The 20,165-nt window shown below is 49.7% G+C and overlaps 1 protein-coding gene across 1 annotated transcript in view; it reads left to right on the top strand.

The window, feature by feature from the left end:
• Positions 1 to 3,991: 3,991 nt before the first annotated feature.
• Positions 3,992 to 20,165, top strand: part of LOC309595293 (cell surface hyaluronidase CEMIP2-like) — a gene marked incomplete at both ends in the record, with an annotated part of 57,939 nt that continues 41,765 nt past the window's right edge. Inside the window, 10 exons of the mRNA XM_082322057.1 lie at positions 3,992 to 4,016; positions 4,106 to 4,255; positions 6,569 to 7,066; positions 11,769 to 11,909; positions 12,042 to 12,603; positions 12,895 to 13,064; positions 13,388 to 13,576; positions 13,937 to 14,106; positions 14,970 to 15,179; positions 18,970 to 19,175. Coding sequence (XP_082178183.1) covers positions 3,992 to 4,016; positions 4,106 to 4,255; positions 6,569 to 7,066; positions 11,769 to 11,909; positions 12,042 to 12,603; positions 12,895 to 13,064; positions 13,388 to 13,576; positions 13,937 to 14,106; positions 14,970 to 15,179; positions 18,970 to 19,175 — 2,321 coding nt within the window. The remainder of the gene's footprint in view (positions 4,017 to 4,105; positions 4,256 to 6,568; positions 7,067 to 11,768; positions 11,910 to 12,041; positions 12,604 to 12,894; positions 13,065 to 13,387; positions 13,577 to 13,936; positions 14,107 to 14,969; positions 15,180 to 18,969; positions 19,176 to 20,165) is intronic.

Raw genomic sequence — 20,165 nt, 5'->3', positions numbered from 1 at the left:
CTGTACATATTTGAATTTACATTGTGCATAGATTCTTAATTGGTAGTTTTAATTTAAGTCTAGTTACAATAAACTGCAAAATTCTGGTTTGTATATGATTGAATACATTTTGTTAAAATATGTTTTTATCCCTATATTATTTTGCTATTAAAGTTTTATAAAGTTTCCAGGACAAAAAAAAAATTTACACATTTATGTTTTGATGAATTTATGTAACTAAATTTTCATTGAGCTGATCTTTTTAGTTTAGAAGTAATTTGATTCTTTGACACTGGAATCGCACAGATTATGCATCAGAAATGCAAGACACTTAAAAATTGTTACACTACTAGCATAGGTCTAATTTTTCCAAATTTAAAGGCCTTAAATGTACTGTAAGCCTCAGATTGTTGTATAAATTGATTGCGATTGATTGCAGTTTGTGTCCTGTTGCTAGAATGCAACACAGTGATTGTAATGGAATAAAGGATGCATGGATTAGAGCTTGCTGAATTTTTGAATCTTATTTGGTGCATAATTTTCATACACAAGGGAAGTGTACAGTACAGATTACTTGATAGAGTAAATTTAATTCCTTCCTTTCGAGGATAGCTCTCCTGAAGTACAAAGCCACATTTCCATGAAGCTTGGTATGTAAATCGAATGTAAAAGATATTGTTCTTAAATGGTGTTCAGCTGGTTTTAAGTAACAAAAAATCATGATTCATTGCCTAGAAGAAATGTTTGAACATAGTTGTCATGAGTTCTTATAACAGGCCTGTAGTTAATTTTCAGCACTGCGAGTATGTCTCTTGTCTTTGATTATTGACTTGGCCCTATTACTGTAAAAGGAGAAAAACTGGTATTTTTACTTACAGTGGGGGGAAATGAGGACACCCATCCCGCTCCACGTCAGCTGGATCCTTAGAATTTGCATCTGTGTTGTCCAGGCTTGAGTTTTATGTGTCCCAAGCAGCTGGGCCCTCAGCTGTTCTCTTGGTGACTATTGCAGCCAAAATTGGCAGGTTTTGCCTAATCTTCACCTCAAACTTACCGCTTGCCTCACGTATTTTAAATAAATGTTCAGATACATGTCTCTCTCATTTTTTTTATTTTGCACTTTCATAAATCCACAGTGAATTTTCTTCCATTTCTACATGTGTTGTTCCTGAAACTATAGCCCTGTGGGAACACAGCTAGTGCCTGTGGTACAGGTATTCAAGATAACGCTTGAAAGTGTAAGCCTGTCCATGTGGTGACTTGGGGAATTTTTACTTAATTAAGCAATGTTTTTTGATACCCATATTGAACTTTGTGTTGCTCTGAAAACTTCAGCCTACAATGTTTCTCCTCCTCATGACCCCTTGTAGCTACCCTTTTACTTCAACAAACTGGTACTTTTAACCTTTTTCCTATATATTGATTTTTTTGTTGTTGTTTAATTACTACTTTTCCAACTCCTGCAGTCATTTTGTGACTTGTCTTTGCATTTGCTTTGCTTTTTGTCAGTATTCCTCTGTTAACGAGAACCTCAAATCTGAATTCAGCGTTGTCATGGATGTCCCACGGTCTCTGCACTTGCAGCCTGCGTTGCCTGTATGCTGGCTGAACAGGAATTTCCACTCGTACTATCTTTTATTTGTCCAAATTCCTGCCTAACTAATTCTCAGGGGTGCCTCACTGTTCTGGCTTCTGCGTGGTCTGTTTTGTTTTGCAAAGTTCATCTGCATTTAACTAACACAAATGTTTTGCTGTTGACTAAAATGTTAATGACCTATCAGTGATCCACTGGTATGGATCTTCCTTCTCTTTTAATTCAATAATTTGTTTACCTGTTTGGTCCCTTAAATAACTTTCCTTGTAGCCCTATTCCCATCCAATAGTTCTTAAATGAATTCTGAAATTTTTATAATTTTCTGACATATCCTTTAAACAAAAGAAATCGTAGTAGTGGGCTTCTTTATATTGTAAACTTGTACCAAAGCCTCACTATTTCAGGCATTTCAAAACACTACTGCTGGTCAATATTAGAATTATTAGTTGAAAAAACCTGTGGCCAACTCATAAAACTACTTATGAGACAGTGGATATCAGGTCCCCATTTGTTTAAAAAAAAAAATAAGGTTGGAACAGAATTTTTAAAGGATGGGAAAGGGGATGATGTGAGGTTATGAAAGAGAAACTTCGGGCTAAAAAATAGTCTGTTCCAGCAAACTGCTAACATTCTCTCATTTAAATGTACAATGTGGGCCTTGACAAGAACTTGCTATGCATATTTTAGAGCTACCGAGGTGTCGCTATAAAAATGGCTGTCTGTGCCTGGATAAATTATGCAACGGGTCTTCCGAGGGTGTAAGTCATCACTAACATTTTTTTTTTTTCCTTGATGTGGATGCTCTATCCATTTTTCCAAGGTGGCTTACCATCTTTGTTCATATAGTACAGCCATATATGATGTACAGCTGGTTTTCAGGAAGGTAAGATGTGGCACATCTGTTTGTCTGTCAGTAGTTGTCTAGTGTTCGTACTTTGAAAAAGCCAGAGGAAAATATTTGTTACCGCTTTAAAGGTAGCATTTCCCAAGGAGTCAGCCAGGCATCCTTTTTAGACTTATGTAATGGGTATGAATGTAACTTGTAGTCACATGGAGACCTGTTACCTGTGTTGCCTCTGCTGTGTTTTTCTTCCTCGCTTTGCCATGTCGTTCCTGTAACTTGTGACAGCTCTGCTCTGGGTGCTGGCCCTGTAGCTTTCTAAATGCCCAAACCTGTATTTACACTTAGTATTGTACACTTCTTTTATAAACTCTGCACTGTATTTGCTTTTTCTAAATGATGCTAAGCATAGAAGTAGAGAACCACTGCACTTTCTTCCTCCGGTTCTTGGTTCAGCAGTAAACCTTGATGGTTTTCATTTGGAAAGTGGTTTCTTCCCTAGGTCTATTCTCATGAATGCAAATTAATGATCTCATTTATGTCCACTTAACTTATTTCTCTATATCCTTCTTTGTGGAATTCACCAGCCATTTTAGCTCTGAAATTTCCTGTGTTGCAAATGCAGTCGTCCTGTACTCCCAGCACCGGTTAAGGGTAGGCTGGCTCTTTGATGGTGGGCACTCCGCTGTTGGGAACGAGGTCAAGCACAGAAACTATCTGCTTAGTATTTATTGTTTTCAAAGTCCGACAGTACTGCTTCAATCAGATGGGTGTGAATTTCAAAGCGGGAGGTTGTGTTTCAGCTGTCCAATATTTGGGTCTCCTAACTTTGCTACAACAGCGAAAAGGAGCAGCTGGTCCTTGCAGCAGGAGAGTGAGCGCTGCTCCTTTGACGCTTTGCCTCTGGCAACATCTGGTTTTGAAGCTGGGTTCCTGCGGTAACCAAACTAATTTTGCAGAAAGTGTGAGAGTAACATGCCTTAAAAAAAACAAACCAAAAAAACCCTGAGATGACTCCTATACCTTCACCATGTTAATTGGAAATTGTCTTCTGCGTCCTGTAAAGGTAAACACGCTTTGTTCTGGCTTTCCTTACGACCCAGCGGTGGGGTGGGCTGTGAGCAGACAGCACGTTGCTTTCTAAAGTAAAGCTCCGGGTGCCCGTAGGTCTGCGGGGAGCAGGCGAGTTCTGGTCCGGGCCCCTGGCCCCCGCGCTGCCCCCGGGCTCGGCCGGGCGCAAAGCTGCGCTCGCCCCTCCGCTCTGCCGCGGACGGGGCTGGAGTTTTTCCGCTCGGCAGAGACCAGAGCATCCCTGCTCCCCGCTGTGCCACGGGGCAGCGCTGGCCGGGGCCGGCTGCTCTCCACATAACCGGCCCTTGTCTTCGGCCGGGGGAAATCCCTCCTGCCGCGGCCCGGGCAGCCTCCCAGCCGCCGAGGCTCCGCGCCGAGGGGGAGCTGGGCTTGCAGCGGGGCCGGGCTGCCCTCCGCCGGGGCTCCGGGGCACGGCCGGGCCGGGCTGCCCTCCGCCGGGGCTCCGGGGCACGGCCGGGCCGGCAGCCGAGGGAGAGCCGCCAGCGATGCCGCCCCGCCGGGCGCAGCCGGGTAAGGAGCCGCCGCAAGCGGGGAGGCGGGCGGAGGGGGAGCCGGGCGGGGGGGGCTCGGCGGGGCCAACCCCTCTGTCTGTGTTGCAGGTGCCCCCCCCGGGCGGGGCGGCCCGAGCCCCCCCAGGAGCCCCCCCAGGAGCCCCGCCGCCGCCCGGCTGCTGCCGCCGCTGCTCCCGCTCCTGCTGCTGCTGCTGCTGGCGGGCGCCCGGCCCGGGGCGCAGGCGACGAGCGCCAAGAGTGGGTAGCGAGACGGGGCCCGGCTGCCCGCGGGGCGCGGCGCGGGGGTGGGCAGTGCTGGAGGGGGGAGGAGGAGGAGGAGGAGGAAGGGCAGGCCGGGCAGGCCGCGCTGCTGCAGCCGCCGCGGGGCCGAGCCCCCGGGTGCGCGGCGGGCCGCCCCCCGCCGCCTCGGCCGCTGCTATTTACGCCCCGGCATGGGCTGAGGCCGCTGGGCCCCGGCTGGCAGCGGGGGCTGCCCGGGCCGCAGGAGCTCTCCGGGGGAGGAGAAGGAGCGCGGCTGCCTGGGCTAACCCTGACTTCTGTCCGAAGCAAACACGGAAGGGAAGCGTGCCTCTACTTTCCAGTTTGACTTCAAGAGACGGATAGATGGCATGATTTGACTGTGGCTTTGGAGGTGACTGCATGCAATGGGCCCTTGATTTATTTTCTCCTGTAGTTCCTCAGGCCTTTTTTAGTTTAAGGGCTGCCTTGGAAGACAAGACATTGATCCAAAGTTTTGTTTATTCTAAATAACGTTTTACACAGCAGTTTATTCTAGAAAGCTTGCAGACCCACTTAAAGATTTAACATTGCTTACATTTCAAGTCACTTCACCGCAGCAGGGCCATTAGGTGCACTGAGGGACGCTTTGGGTCTGCCCCAAAGCCCTTTCTTTCCCTTCGGCTCAGACCGGTGCCAGTCGGATGGCAGCGGTGCGCGCAGCCCTGCTCTGCATGGACCAGCTGCCCCCCAGCACATCGGCACAGAGAAGAGGAAAATATGGACCCCGTATTACTGGGGTCCTCCTGGAGCTGGGTCCTCCTTCTTCTCTCCTTGTTCCTCCCAGGAATCTCGCACAAGCTCCCCTCCGCGTCAGCCCATCAGTAAACTGGTGGAAGAGCGTATTGATCTCTCAGGGGTCTTATGAAGAGGGTTCTTGCGATGGCTATTGATTGCTCTGAATGAAAAGATGCAGTAAAGATGCAAAGCGCTGCTTTCATTGTGACATAGTCCTGAGTTATCCGCTGCCACCTAGTCCTAGCAGTCATATTTTGCAGTTTCTAAGTAATACAGGGTTATATTTCAGGGATGAATTAGAGCCAAAAATGTGCATTTTGATATGTAAAATTCCAGCATAATAGTAGAACACTTAGCTAATATGATTACAATATGCAAGCAATCATAAATCACGACTACCTGAAGCTGATAACCTTAATCTTGAAATCAAATACAAAAATACCTGAAGCTTCTCAAACATGCTGGACTGGGATCCACCCCTAGGAAACAGAAGAACATTCTTAAAAATCTTGTCCTTTGCTGAGAAACGAAAGGCAAGGCTGCAGGCACATTCCAGGGCTCCCAGGACGTGACCTCCGGCCTCCAGCAGTATGCCGTTATTTTAAAACATTAACTATTTCAAACACTTCTGGCAAGATGCAATTAAGTTTTGTGCTCCTTGTCCCTTTTAATTATTAGAGCTTTCTTGTGTGTTTGCAGCCCTACTTATCATGAAGTCCCAGCCTGCTTATGTTGCATTTAATTGCTTTATTGATCAGTTCTCAGGGTGTAAATTGAAACTTCAGGCTCAGAGCTGGGTCGGGGCACTGCCTTAGAAGCACATGTAAGCTCCAGAGAATCCGTATGCTCCCATACCGGTGCTGCTTTGCCCGCAGGATGAAGCTGCCGTGGCCTTTGAGCAGCCGTGGCTTAGCCCTGGTACAGTGGGCTGATGGCTTTCAGCAGCAGGCGGAGACCAGAGAGATCACCTAGAAAGCAAAACTGAGCCTTTCGTTTAAACCCAGCCTATATCTATTGGAAACCTAGGGGCTGTGCTGGGCCCTGGGGCTGGACCCAACATGCAAACAGCCCAGCAGGAGTGGAGGAGTTTCATTTCTTAGTCATATATGAAAAAGCCTTTTATAGTCCTTCATAGGAATCATTATTCTTAATGTTTTTCAGCAAACTTACATGGAATAGTACATACTCCTTTGGTGACTGGGTTTTTTAGGAATCTGTGTACTCTGGAGCGTATGTACATATAACAAAGACAGTTTTCCTGAGCATTACAGAAAACATTAGTTTAAATAAAAAACTGCAAATAATCATTATTATGTTCTAGTAGCTAAAATCCTATCTATTGCAAATCTATTGATTTGGCCTGTCAAAACATTCAGTAGGTTTGTCGATGTAGTGTAGCAATCTGCACTGTATCCAGGGCTACAGCAGAACATTGATAAATGTAGACATATTTATATATATTTTAAAGAAACAAACGCACCGAGATTTTTCGCTGTTTATGTTTAATAGGTTTTACTGTATTTACAATTATTTCAGAACATAGCCTGAATCCCAACAGTTCTTTGTGGGATATGGATTACGAAGGACCGTTGCACAGTAAGAAAGCCCTTCCCGGGACCGTGGGCTCGTACAAACCCTCCAGCCTGTTCAGGAGCAGCTCTCTCCTGAGTCACCAGGGAAGAAGTTTGCTGAGTCAGAACCTGGGCCAGAAACCACAAGAAAAGCAGTTGTCCTGTGACATGCTCCTTAAACTTTCCAGATATGTTTTAATGGATACCTTTGGACCTAGCTTGGCCTGGAATCTGTTTCGGTTTTATAACTGTGATCGAGAAGTCAACCTGCCCAAAATTCATATCAGTCCTCTCAAGGTGGCCCAGCACAAGGTGAAGCCGTTCTTGCTACGCAGGGTACTGCAGCTCCTCAGGCATATGGGAGTGTTGTCTGAAGCTCAGCAGTCCAAGGCCTTCTCTCGGCTCAAGAAGCAAATGCTTAAACCAAGGAAAACACTGCTAAAGCCCAAAGTGGAACAAAGTGGTAGGTATATAAGGAGGAGACGTGGTTTTGGCATCTCAGTGCTTTCTGGTGCTGGCTGAGCGGGGCCGTGGGGCCAGGCCCCGTGCTGCCAGGGCGAGGGCTGGGCGTCGCTGGGTGCGATCCGGTATGCGGTGGTTCTGTGTCGTGCCAGGAGCCGGCACTCAGCCTTCAGGCTGAGGTAGAGCCGGGGCTCGGAGCGCTCAGCCCCAAGCAGGAGGTCTGTGACGAGGTGGGTGGGAAGCAGTCGCTGTCTGCAGAAGAGGAGATGCTAGACGAAGGCTGGTACAGCGTGCGGAGGCCAGTTGCCGCAGATGGGCCATTATAAGCAGACAGTCTGTGGGAGTCAGTACAGGCACTAAAAGCCACGTAGTGGTTAGGCGGTGCGCGGCTCGGTGGGGCTGCCAGGCCCGTGGCGGCCCCGGAGCGCGGCGCTAAGGCGAGCGTTGGCGGTGGTGCTGCTCGATGCTCCCCGGGGCCCGGCCGCGCCCGCGCTGCCAGCTCCCACCAGAAGCCGATGCGCTGCGCTGCCCTGCTCCGAGCTGGGGGCTGCCTGTGGAAATAGAGTTAGGCTATACTGAAAACGTAAAATGGATTTAAAAAAAAAAACAAGTGGAGAATTACAGGAAAGCCGGCTGGGAAGAGGAGGAAAAAACCCTAATAATAATTACAAGATCTTATTTATTAATTGGTATGGTGTAGGAGCTAATGGGCCGCGTGCCCCGCTGCCAGGATGCGCAGGCAGGGCTGCCCGGCGCGGGAGGAGGGAGGCGGGGCGGGGCGGGCAGCGCGGGGCGGGCAGCGCGGGGCGGGCAGCGCGGGGCGGGCAGCGGCTGTGCAAGGGCGCCGCCAGGCGGCCGCCCGTGGCGCCGCAGGGGCAGGGCGCGCCCCGCCGGCCGCTGCCCGCGTTGCCCCCGCGGGGAGGGGGAGGCTCCGGAGAGGGGGGCGTGGGGGCGGCCTGGTCCGAGCTGGCGCTGGCCCCGCTGCGGGAGCCCCGCGCCCCGCACGGCCGGGGTTATCCCGCGGCGCCGGCGGTTCCCGCTCCGTGGGAATGGGGTGTTGCTCAGGGGATGCTGACTCCGCTGCGCCTTCCTTTCTCTAAGTAGCAAGGAGGAAACGGGAAACCGTCCGGCGAGGGAGTGTGCCCGGGAAAATCGCCTACAGAACCACTTGCAGAGGAGGAACCCTCCTCTCTGCCTTCGTGTGCGAGATGTGTCTCCCTGGGGAGAGGTGTTTGTGCTCTGGGAGTCAGCTCGCCACCGCTGACTCATTTAGAGCAGCTTTGTTTGCTGTCCTTGCCTTAAAATGAAGCCTTGGCAGTCATCGATATTTGTTATTGAATGTTACGGTCATGTCTGTAGGCAAAGCATTACCATCACTGCGACATGCCGAGACACGAGAGGGCCGAGGTTGCCTCATACCTGGTAGCCCATTACAGAAAATGACCCAGTTTTGTTTGTTAGACAGCTAAACTTTAGTTTATAACCAGCAATAACACTCAAAGGAGGGGTTAGGCTGGTTATTTTTGCGAGGAGGAGTTACACCAGCCGTATGTTCGAGGCAGTGAGCGTTAGTCATGATTTCCCACTCGCAGGTGTGAGGATGTTTGGGAATGTTCTTGCGCTGAGGATGCGTGCCGTAACCGAGCGCTGTGGTGTAAGCTTCAGAGCGGTGCTGCCGCAAAGCAGAAATCATCCCGAAAAATGAAATCTGGAAGAGCGAAAGGAAAACAGCTTAGCTCCTGAGCACCAGACTACAGATCACAATGGACGCTTCTGTGTTTTCCTTAAAAAGTGACGGGAATCTTTAGAAAAACAGGATGGTATGTCCAGTCTCATTTACTCTTACATCTTCTTCCTCAGGCCACTGAAAACTTAATACAGGGGGAAATGGCACTGAAATCGTTTACCTGAAAGTAGTTCTTTCAGAAAAAGAATCAGGCCAGTGTATTTCTGTGGATTTTGAGGCTACAGAGGGAAAATGGCTTTGAAGGATTTAAACAGTGCTCACACCTTAAAAATATTGGGTTCTTGGTCAGGAAAAGTCCCGTGTAAACTGGGGTGACTTTGGCTTTGCTGATCATTTCGTAAGGCCTGCACAAAGTTTAGCGTGAACCAAAGCTTGTGCCAGATTTATTTCGCTATTACTATGATGTTAATCATTGCTGTCTTTTATTTAGACTGCAAGTCTATGAAATCTTTTGCACAGAGTAAATATTTTAAAGAAAGATGTATGAGATTCTAGGGCCCCGACAGGTGTAAAATAAAGGTTCAAGTCCTCTTCTACCTGAAATTTTGCACTTCTCGAACCGTTGAATTCAGAGAATTTAGTTAGTGTGTTTTAAGACAAAACATTCCTATTTGTCTTGTCTTGCCTGAAACTTCCACCAGTAGATAAATCTTTCTCCAAAAAATTTGAGCATGGCCTCCTATACCTCTGATAACAGCTCTGCTTTCCCATGACCTACATTCATATATGTCATACTCAGATAAGAAGGAGGCACAACGCTGACTAATGCTGCTTTTTTGGAAGGAAAATGACAAAAGCTATTTGAGACAGGAATAGAAGTGCCAGCACTGAATGATAGATGAACAGCCGGTAGCAAAGGTGGCAGCTCTAACGTTTCCCTGTGTTTATGGCGGGAGTGTTATCTGGATTTGTTTCTCTAGGCTGGATGCTTATCTTCAGGTTCAGCAACACTCCAGGTCCCAGGACAGGGTGTAGGAGAGCGGATGGGTTTTGTTTAGCACAAGTGAGTGTCGCTCCTGCTCCAGAGCTGTTGTCTGGAGCGTGGGGCATGGCTGTGCCCCTCGCCCACCCCCCTGCTTCCAGTCTGTTCCCGTATTTTGTCTGACAGCACTTGCTCCTTATTAACATAACTATAGCCTCTTTGTGCCCTCCGTCAGAAGAAATCCTGCACCAGAATAAATTTCAGAGGTGACAGATTGGAACGGTTTGACCAGCTGATGGCACACAAATGTCTCTGAGACCGGCAGCACCTGTGGCTTTGCACCTCTTTGGCTTTGGCCCTGGGCAGGAGCAGTGGCTGGCACTGTTGTCTGCTTGCTCCTGGCTTGTCCTCTCTGGTAGTAGGGCTCTGGAGTGGCGATGAAGGTTTATGTGCAGGCTCTGGGAGGGAGAAGGCAGTGGCCACAGTAACCAGTTACCTGTCTTTATGGGTCCCCAGGAAGCTCAGTTATGCTATATTTTAGAGCTTATAAAAAATGTGATCTTCTGATTCATGGAAAACAAACCAGTGTGTGATGGTCCTTCTGTAGGCAGTGCCACATCCACTGAGAGTGGAGTCCAGGCAGGAACCCTCAAAAGCCAGGAACGCAGTCCCAGGGCATGGGCGTAAAAGCCCGTGGGTTTCCTTGAGGCCCTGTCTTGTCAGAGCTCCTTCTAAGGATTTTCCTCTCTTTCGCCGCAGAGTCTGACTACAGCTCAATTCGGTCAGGCGATGGGAGGTGAAGTGGCAGATACATCTCTGCTCACCCACTGCCAGGAGAACATTTGCAGCCACCGGGTTACAGCGTTTTCCGTAGATCTGCCAGACGCAGGGCAGCACAGGGCAAAAGAGCCCTGCGGGAAGGTGCCGGCGGGGCCAGCTACCTCCCAAGAAGGGCCAAGGTGACCACACTGGGGGCTGGTGTGCCTCAGCCCGCTGCCCTTCTTGGGGAGGCAGCTGCCCCCCCAGCCGCCCGCTTTGCATTTGAGCCCAGCCAGGTGCTCTGCGGGTCCGCACAGAGCCCCCCGGGCCCTGCCCGGGCTGAGGCTCGCCCTGCGACCCCGGGGAGCGCGGCGGGGAGCCCGCAGCCCCCAGGGGCTCGGAGCCGGGGAAGACCTTGCCGTGCGGGCAGCGGGGCTCTCCCCGGCCCCGAGCATCTGGGCGCCGGTCGCAGATACACGTCCAGGCTGGAGGGATCGTCCCCGGCTGGGAGGAGCCAGCAGCTCCGCTTCTGTAAACAGTGCGGGCACCGCCAGCGGTTGGAAGATGGATATAAATAGGGAGGCGGAGGGGAGGCAGCCGGAGCGGAGGAGCGGGAGCTGCCTGCGCCTGCCTGCCCCTGCCGCCGGCAGCCGGGGTGCCCAGCAGCCCGGGTCGGGAGCTCCCGAGAGGCGGCGTACAAAGTTTGCGGCTCGGCGCTGCCGGGGATAGGTAAGCGGTCTTTGCAGCCGAAGTTTGAAACCCGCCGGTGCTTCTCGTCGATCCGCCGCTGGGGTTTTCTCCTCGCCGGCTGTCTGTCCGTCCTGCTGTTGTGGTTGCTTCGCCGTGTCCGGGGTCGTGCGGAGCCGGGGAGGGGGGTTTGCTGTTTTCGGTCTTGCGAGGTTAAGTGCAGGGAAGGAAAAAAGGAAAAAAGGAGAAAAAAAAAACCCAAAACAAACGCCAGAAACACATCAAAAGCAAAACGTGCCGTTGCGCCGGCTCCGCGCAGAGCCGCGGCCAGGGAGCGGGCGCGGCGCACGTGTTGCGGGCGGCGGCTGCCCCGCCGCAGGTGGCGGCTGCGGGAGCCCCGGGGCGCCGCGGCCGCTCCCGCCCCCCGCGCCGGACCCGCACCCGGAGCCGGTCCCGGCGTCGCCGCGGGACGCGTCGGGGAGCAGCGAGCGGCGGCAGCGCATCAGGTCGGTACCGCGCCCCTCCGCGCCCCTCCGCGTCTCTCCGCGCCCCGCCGCCGCCGCTGCCGCCGCCGCCCGTCTCTTGCAGGGCCCTGCCCGGAGGCCGCCCCGCACCTCGCCCCGTGGCGACCCGGCTCCGACACCCGCCGCGCCGCCGTGGTGGGCCGGGGGGCGGCCCTGCGCCTCGAGAGCTCCGCCGCCTTCCACTCCCTCGTCATCCGCGACGGAGGTAAGCGGGGCCGCCCGCCCCCTCGGGGCCGCCGGGCGCTGCGGGGGGCGGCCCGGCACCTCCCGGCCCCCCGCGCCCCCAGCCCCCGGCGGTGCGCGCCCCCGACCCCGCTCCTCTCCCCTCGCCCGCCAGGGAAACTGGTGTTCGCCGACCGCCCCGACGGGCCGCCCATCACCTTGCGGGCCCGCTACATCCTCATCCACGACGGCGGGGAGCTGCACATCGGCTCGGAGCGCTGCCCCTACGGCTCGCGGGCCACCATCTCGCTGTACGGGCGAGCCGCCGAGGGGGCGGCCGTGGAGGGCTTCGGCCAGAAGTTCGTGGGCGTGGGTCGCGGCGGCGTCCTGGAGCTGCACGGCCGGCGGCCCCGCTCCTGGACCCTCCTGGACAAGACCCTGCACCCCGGCGGGCTCCGCCACGGCCCCTACTCCTCCGAGAAGCGGTGGGGCAGCCGCGGGCTCAACCTCCGCATCCTGGACGCCGGCACGGCGCGGGTGCTGGCGGCGGGGCGCTTCGACACCCACCTGCGGCCCGGCGAGGGCCGGCGGCTGCGCGCCTTCCTGGCCCTCCAGGCCCCCGGCAGGGTGGTGGCGGCCGCCGTGGGGGACTCGGCCGCCCGCAGCCTGACGCCGGAGACGCGGCTGCTGCTGCGGGACCGGCTGGGCAGCAGGCACATCGCCCGCCTGGGCTACAGGTGAGGCGGGCGGCGGGCGCGGGGGGGGCCGGGCCGGGCCCGCGGCGCCACCATGGACAGCTCCGCGCCGGGCCGCCGGGCCGCCGGGGGCTCGCCCCGGCCCGGGGGCGACCGGGGGCGACCGGGGGCTCGGCCGGGCCCCGCGGGCAGGGAGGCGGCGGGCACCCCGGGCCGGGGCGGCAGGGAGGGAGGGGAGGCATGCCGCGCTGCGCCCTCCCCTCCTGCCCCGGCTCTCCGGGGGATGGAGGGTGTGGGATGTCACTCGCTTGGCTCCTTCCCGCTCTCCCTCAGGCAGCCCTGGGCGCTGGTGGGGATCCTCGGAGGGGATCAGCTTTCCACAGCAGAGGATAAGCGGGAGTATCGCGGGCATGGAACAACGGGGTTCGCCGTGGCCCAAAGAGATTTCCTCACCTACGATGGCACCCGTTTTACTGTTACTGCTTTCAGCGGATGGATGAAAGGTTTAGTCTTTCCTGACAAGCGCTTATCTTCTGTTGCTTTGCTCTAATTTTTTTCTAACTAACTGCTGCGAATCTGAACAGTGCAGTGATAATAATACCGTAGACTTTTGCTCATGTGCACAGTGACCAAGCCAACAGCAGTACTCTTGCAAAGTAGTGTTTTAGCTGCCTACGAAGAGATGACGCTGACATATTTAATGGCTGGAGCACTTCTATCACACACAGCGTTGTCTAGATAAAAATTAAATTGCTATGCTCTTTGGCTAATTGCATGATTCTGTCGTGTGCAACTGTAAAAATAATTGATTGCTTCCTTCTTCAAGGGGTGCCTCATAATGGATTTAAAGTGGAAGTGTCCAAAGGAATAATTCTTCATTTGGTGGATGAGGTTACAAGTTGGTTACCTGGCGACCGGATCGTCATTGCCAGTACAGATTATTCTATGCATCAGGCTGAAGAGTTTAATCTCCTTCCTTGCCCTGAATGTAAAAGTAATCAAGTGAAAATTGATGGTATGAAATATTTTTAGCAAGCTACTCATTTGTGGTAAATATTTACGTTGTCCTGTCTTTAACATTCTACATTTACATTTCCTTGTCCCTTTAGCTAGTTTTTGTTCCGTAAACACATGGGCCCTTGTCATATGAAAGCTGAAGGCCCCAATATTGGAACTTAAAGTTTGACCAGGGGCGTCAGTCCCTTGTAGAAGTCAGGGGACGTGCTGATCTCCTCTGGGAACAAATACTAACAACTGGACACGTCCCCAAACCTGGTGATTGCTTAAATGAAAGGCATACACTTGCTTAGAACAATGCGATAATGAAGAAAGATGCTGTGCTCACCCTGAATGAAAAGGTTTCTGATTTTCACAGGCAGCCCACTTTATCTTCACATTGGAGAAGTCATTGATGGCGTCGATATGAGGGCAGAGGTTGGTCTTCTGACTAGAAATATACTTATTCAAGGAGAAATGGAAGACTCCTGTTATGGACAAAATCAATGTCAGTTTTTCTCCTTTGACACATTTGGAGGACATATTAAAGTGAGTAATTTTTAATGCCTCTGCCGGTAGGTGGTTTCAGGTCGTTCCTTTCCTGGTTTGTAAACAATATAATGCATGAAAGTACTGTTGTATCTGGGGAAAAAATATACTTGTCTGTGAAGAAGGGAAAAGTTTTTTGGCCTCTTTTGCAAAACTAGACTTGTAATGCGGTAGTGCCATTTTCTTCACCGCGTATGCAAAAACATACCCATCTCTGGGCTAGAGGGGATTCTTCAGTGGCATTGCTGTCAGTCGGGTCAGCGTGAAGTTACATAGTTCACGAGATGTCACTGAAGAAATTGTGCTTCTTGTAGAGCAAACCTGCTCCCTGCATGGCTCAGAGAAGTGCTGGGTCTCACCCTGTTGCGCTTTGCCTCCTCTTGGTTGTCCCATGTGTTCTTGGCGGAGGTGCAAATTCTTGCTGCTGCAGGGGCTTTGTGTAAAATTACTCCACTGCTAGTTGGTGGAAATCGAGGAGCTGTGCAGGTCTTGCCTAAAGTCACTTGACAGAGATAAAGTTGCCAGGAAATACAGCCTGGTGGTAGATGCTGCCCCGTTCTGGAGCTGGCAGGAGTACCTTGTCCGTAGCCGTGTCACACACTGCTACTGCTAAATCCCGCGCAGGGTGTTTGGCAGCTGGTCCTTGGCAGCCCCGCGCCCGTAGGTGTGCGGCTGCTGGCACGCTGCTCTGCAGGTGCTGCGCTGCTGTGAGTCAGAGCAGGGAGCTGGCACCTCCTTCTGGGATCAGGCCCTGTTTTACTCTGCAAACATATTGCCTAATAAGAAGGAAAAAAAAAAGTGTTTTCCTTTTTGCGCGGGTTTATGTTGTAATACCTTACTCGGATCTACATTTGTCTCAACAGATCCTAAGGAATTTTAGTTCTGTTCACATGTCAGGAGTGGAATTAAAAAACATGGGGCAGCAAATCCTGGGCAGTTACCCTGTGCATTTTCACTTGGCTGAGGATGTGGATGAGAGAGGAGGATACGAACGCCCAACGTACCTTGATAACCTGGCTATCCACCACTGCTTCTCTAGGTGTGTTGCCATACATGGAACTCATGGCCTGCTGGTAGGAGACATATTTTATTAGTACCAAGTTCATTTCTTTGCTTAGGCACCGCTAAACAGTAGGAGCCATTTGTGATACAAAGAGAAATCAGAGTATTGAAACAAGGCATTTTTTCCCCAAGAAATGCTCTGACATGTCAACTCCATTTGACCGGTATTCAGGTTAGGACTGTTGCTCTGGTAGTGCAGCTCTTTCTTTGAAATGAATTTCAGGTTCCTAATTAATGTTATTAATGGTGTGATCAGATACAGTGAAATCTTTGCCATGGTTATTCTGGACAGTTTGTGGTAATAGGAACTTTCATTTAAAATGAAAGCAGTGGACCTTTACTGGACCTGACTGAAGCAATGGACCTTTAATTTGCAAAGGAGATAAAAAAGACAGGGGTTGTTCCAGTCAGGGCAATGTGAAATATATCCAAAAATATTCTCATGACAAAGGGAATGAAATAGGAGAGGCACAGACCCAAACGGCTGCTTCAGTGCCAGCAAAGCCCTCAGGAACTTGGCTTTGACCTAGATCCTCACAAGGGCATTGTGGAGAGGAACTTAAAAAAAAAAAACAAACCACAAAAAAGCCATACGTGTCCCAGCTGGAGAACACAGATTCCTGCTCCAGTCCCGACACGTCCAGTTGCTGTGCGCTGTGCAGGACGCTGAACGGTGTTTTGGTGTCCGTGGGCATTGCCTCGTTCACCTGATGTGTGCTCAGGCAGAGACACTCCCTGAACTACCCATGACCTCCCACGTTTTTCCTCACTTTTTCTTAACCCGGGACATAAAGCTGTGTAAGACATGGCATAGATGATACACTCTGGAGGGACCCCTGTGTGAAGGGGTCCCCCCTGAAACGGTGTATTCACGAAAATGCGATGCTAGACTTGTACAACTGGGAGCACTTTTCACGTATCCTAAACTGGATCGGCATTGTCCAGATCACTCAAAATTTTGCTTGCCTTCTCAGATACGTGATTTGCTCCGGCTGTAGAGCCTGCTTTTGTGTACAGAGCCCTTCTTAGGAGGCAGGAGACTTGCCCAGTATGTGTGGGTATGGTTTAACTTACTTTCTCTTTTCGTTGGTATTAAACCTCTGGAATTGAAGGAACCTGCCTGGGATGAAAAATTAAGCCTTGTGTCAATATTGGTCCTGAGAAGATTGGTATATGCTCTTGCTCTTTATCAGAAGTGAGGCTGTCAAGGGTTTATTTGGATGTGTGGGATGCAGTAGTTGTGAAATCAAGGATCCAAGTGTGAGATCCAGCCCCCCTGCATCTGACTGCTGAGGGCTTTGAGTCCATGAATCAGTGAAGAGATTTTATAGCAAAGGTTAACTATGTGATTCTGTGGAAGAATTGTGTGATTTCAATACAGTCATTAAGATAAAGAGTAATTAAAATGTAATAAAAAGCCTTGCTTTAAAATAAATTAAAATAATTTGCAGTTCCGGAGAAGAGTGTGTATATCACAGCAAAGCAGTTAAATAACATAGATGGGTAGCTGTTTTAGCATCAGATTATGAAACTTCAGCCCTTGAGGCAGAATAAACCAGATGATAGGTGTTTTTTCCCTCTCCTGTTTTGAGGGTTTAGAGGATGTAATTGTAGAAGTATGTTGCCGGAGTGCTGTGGTTTGTGCTTTGCTGTGTCCTGGCCATGCAGTGCTGTCTGCAAGGCCCTTCTCCCATCTGCTGCTCCCGTGTGCCAGGCTTGTGCCGCTTTGCAAGCCGGCGGCAGCGGCGCACACAGCTTGGGTTACTCCCCGTGGCTGGGACGCAGGCTGCGACATGCCTCTCGCTGCCCTGGCACACGTCAGGCGTACACAGACTACTGTAGTCTTTCGTGTCTAATGTGTCAGTGTATAAAGGTCACTTATATTGTGTTGCTGAACTATATATAATTCAGTGTTTAAAGGCATCTTAATCATCTGGTGTTGGACAGGCCAGTGGGGCTGTAGCCTGCATTGTGGATGGTGTTTCATGCTGACACATACAGTAATATGCTCCCGTCACAGTGCCGCAGGTGGGCTCTCATTTCCAAGCTTTTAGTTTCTATCTGTGATATGCCAGAATTGATCAGTTTTTGGGATTTTGAGCTAATGGCCTGCACCCTTATCTTTCAGTGCAAATGTAAGTGATCTTTGAATTATGTTATTTCTGGTTAGGAGAGTAATCAATATAGTTTTGTTTATGTAAGTTTTCAAGGCTGCTATGCCATTCAGAAGCTGTGACTAATCATATTAATTAAAGCTAAAATCTGGTTTTGGATAGAAAGCTGGTTTTTAATGCAGCTGTCTGAAGTACAGGTTAGCCAAACTTCAGCTAAATTCAGAAGAATGAAACTCTACAGTTGAAATGCTGTTTAAAAGAGCAAGCAGTTTGTTGTTACAGTTTCTTTCCAAAAATAGTCTTCCATGGTCTCCTTAGCACAGCTTTTGCCCATCATTTGGAAGGGCAGAAGTAGCCAGGCTTACTGTTCTTAGCTGTTTGGCAATGACGCTTGCATTTTTATCTAAATCCATTTCCTATCTGTATTTCCAAGACTCAGCTGGCAGGGACACGTTCCGTGTTGCTGCATGTAGGTTCTCTGTTGCCCTCCTTGTAGCTCACTCCGAGCCACGTACCCGCGTGCAGGGTCTCGGTGGATTTCCAAAACTGTATCAGGTAGGAGTCGGGTACCTGGTAGTGTTGTGCCTTATTTTTAACTCTCTCTCAGGGAGTTAGGGCAGAAACAAGAGCAGCAGATGACAAATTTGAGGGGTGAGTGCCAGGAAAACAATGAAATCCAGTAGAGATATACTTATGGGGACTATACTGTTTGTGACTCCAGATGTTATGTACAGTTGCAGCCCATTAAGGGGAAATCACAGGATATGAGTCTGAAATGGATTTAGTTCAAGTATCCCTCCGTATACAGAAATAACTGAGTAGGTTAATATTAGTTAATCTCACAGTCTTACACAGACATAACTCTGACGTCAACAGGAATCTTGTATGCCTGAAGAGTGAATAAATATGCTGACAGGGATCATTTGAGTACAGAGTTAAGGTTTCAGTAAGATTTAGTAACAAATAGCTGGTATTTTAACTAGCCTGATATAGTATTTACATTTAAAAGAAGGATTTCTGAATTTATCTTCATAAGACTGTACATCAAAGGAGGCTTGTGCTAAGTCCTCTTGGTCAAATTAGGGTTTAATGCAATATCCCTGTGCATGCCAGTTAGTATTAAATAGACGGAAACAGTAAAATACCATCTTTGCCCAAGCTGATCATTACAGGAATGAAGTGGCCCTGCACCTTCTGAGAGTGGAGGAGAAAGAACAGAAACCTCGTTAATATAAATTACTTCACATGGTGCATTTTAAGGAATTTCTTATTTTATTTGGGAAGTGTTGCAGTCATGAAAATTTCTGGATTAACCATCCTAACTTGTTGGTTTATCATGCAAGATACACTTATCCCTACGCAAACATTTACTCCATGACACCAAATCAAGTATTCTCTCTTAGAGCTGAGGGCAGTTTTAAATCCAGTATTTTGCAATTTTCCTTTAATTATGCATGTGATCTTCCTCAGAGTAATTTTAATAGCAGTTTCACTGTATAAGAAGATCAGTCTACAGTAGTTTGAGTTAGCTCCGGGAGCGATGCCTATGGAGGCACTGGTTGCTGTGCAGAAGGGTGGCAAAACCACTCTGTGAGTGTTGCAGGAATTTATTGATAAGCAAAGCACATCAGTTGTAGTTCCTACTGCTGTTAGCATTGCGATCGATGGCTTGTATACTTTTTTCCAGGTAAAAGACACCATTGGCTATGACACTCTGGGGCACTGTTTCTTCCTCGAAGACGGGACGGAGCAACGCAATACATTTTATCACAACTTGGGCCTCCTCACGAGGTCGGGGACGATCTTGCCTTCGGATCGCAATGAGGCTATGTGCCTTGCCATCCGCAGCCGCGTCTATGGGAATTACGTTCCTGTGCCAAGCACTGACTGCATGTAAGTGCTCCGGGAGCTGTAGTCAGGCTTTGCACTTACGTTGTGCTTTATAGCCGGGTCCCAAAGAATGCCGTGGTGAAACTTTTGAAAGATGCTATTTGATATTAAATGAAAAATTGTAGCTTTTTCTAGCATTTCTCATTTTAAAATAATTTAGCTACTTGACCATGTTTTGCTTGTGAGGAGACCTGTTAACACCTGCATGAATCCTAAGCAAGGAATATTTGCTGCTGGTTATTCCTGTCGCTGTTTCCCGAGAATCATAACTATGTTAGAGCACTTTGCTTGTTTCTGAACCCCTTTCAATTCTTTTTAAGTAGGATGTTAAGTAGGATGTTATTAAGAAGGCTCCATGAAATCTGTCTGATAAATGCAAGTTGCTTCAGCCCTGGTATAGGCTAGCAAAAATATCACTTACTACAAAGGGAGTTTTTGCCTTCTTTCGCCAGGGCTGAATTGGGGCTGGAGCATCTAGAGTAAATTGGTCAATAGTACACGAATATCTAGAGTACATCAGGAGATGTAGTGAAAATGCAGAGATTAGCATAAACTACAGTGAGCATCATTTAACGATCAACAATATTGCAATATAGCTGACCAAAGTTAGCTTCTATTTTGGAGACTGATGAGCTGTAACATGGGCACTTGGGGACCCAGGTATTGGTCTGGCTAGTGTTTGCAAGCAAGAACACAGTTTAGCCAAGGAAATTTGTATTTTCATGTTTTCTGGAAAAGGATGCAGTGGCCAAACTCTACTTATTTTAATTTGCGTAAATAATCCAACTGAATTAATTACAATTATTGTTGCTGAAATGCTAAGGTTGCTTGTATGGTTAATATAGATTTATTTTGCACCTATTCAGTGGTTCTGTTAATCCAAAGGAGTGTGGATTCTTGATTATGTAATAGTTAAGGTGGATAAAAAATGCCTGAGGTTTTCTGCTTAGAATGATCAAATTAATTGGTATGGTCATGAGAAAAGGTTTACAG

The sequence above is a fragment of the Platalea leucorodia genome, assembly GCF_965183815.1.
Source record: "Platalea leucorodia genome assembly, chromosome: 9".
Classification (NCBI taxonomy): domain Eukaryota; kingdom Metazoa; phylum Chordata; class Aves; order Pelecaniformes; family Threskiornithidae; genus Platalea; species Platalea leucorodia.
The sequence above is the reverse complement of the archived record's forward strand: the minus strand, read 5'-3'. Positions and strand labels throughout refer to the sequence as shown.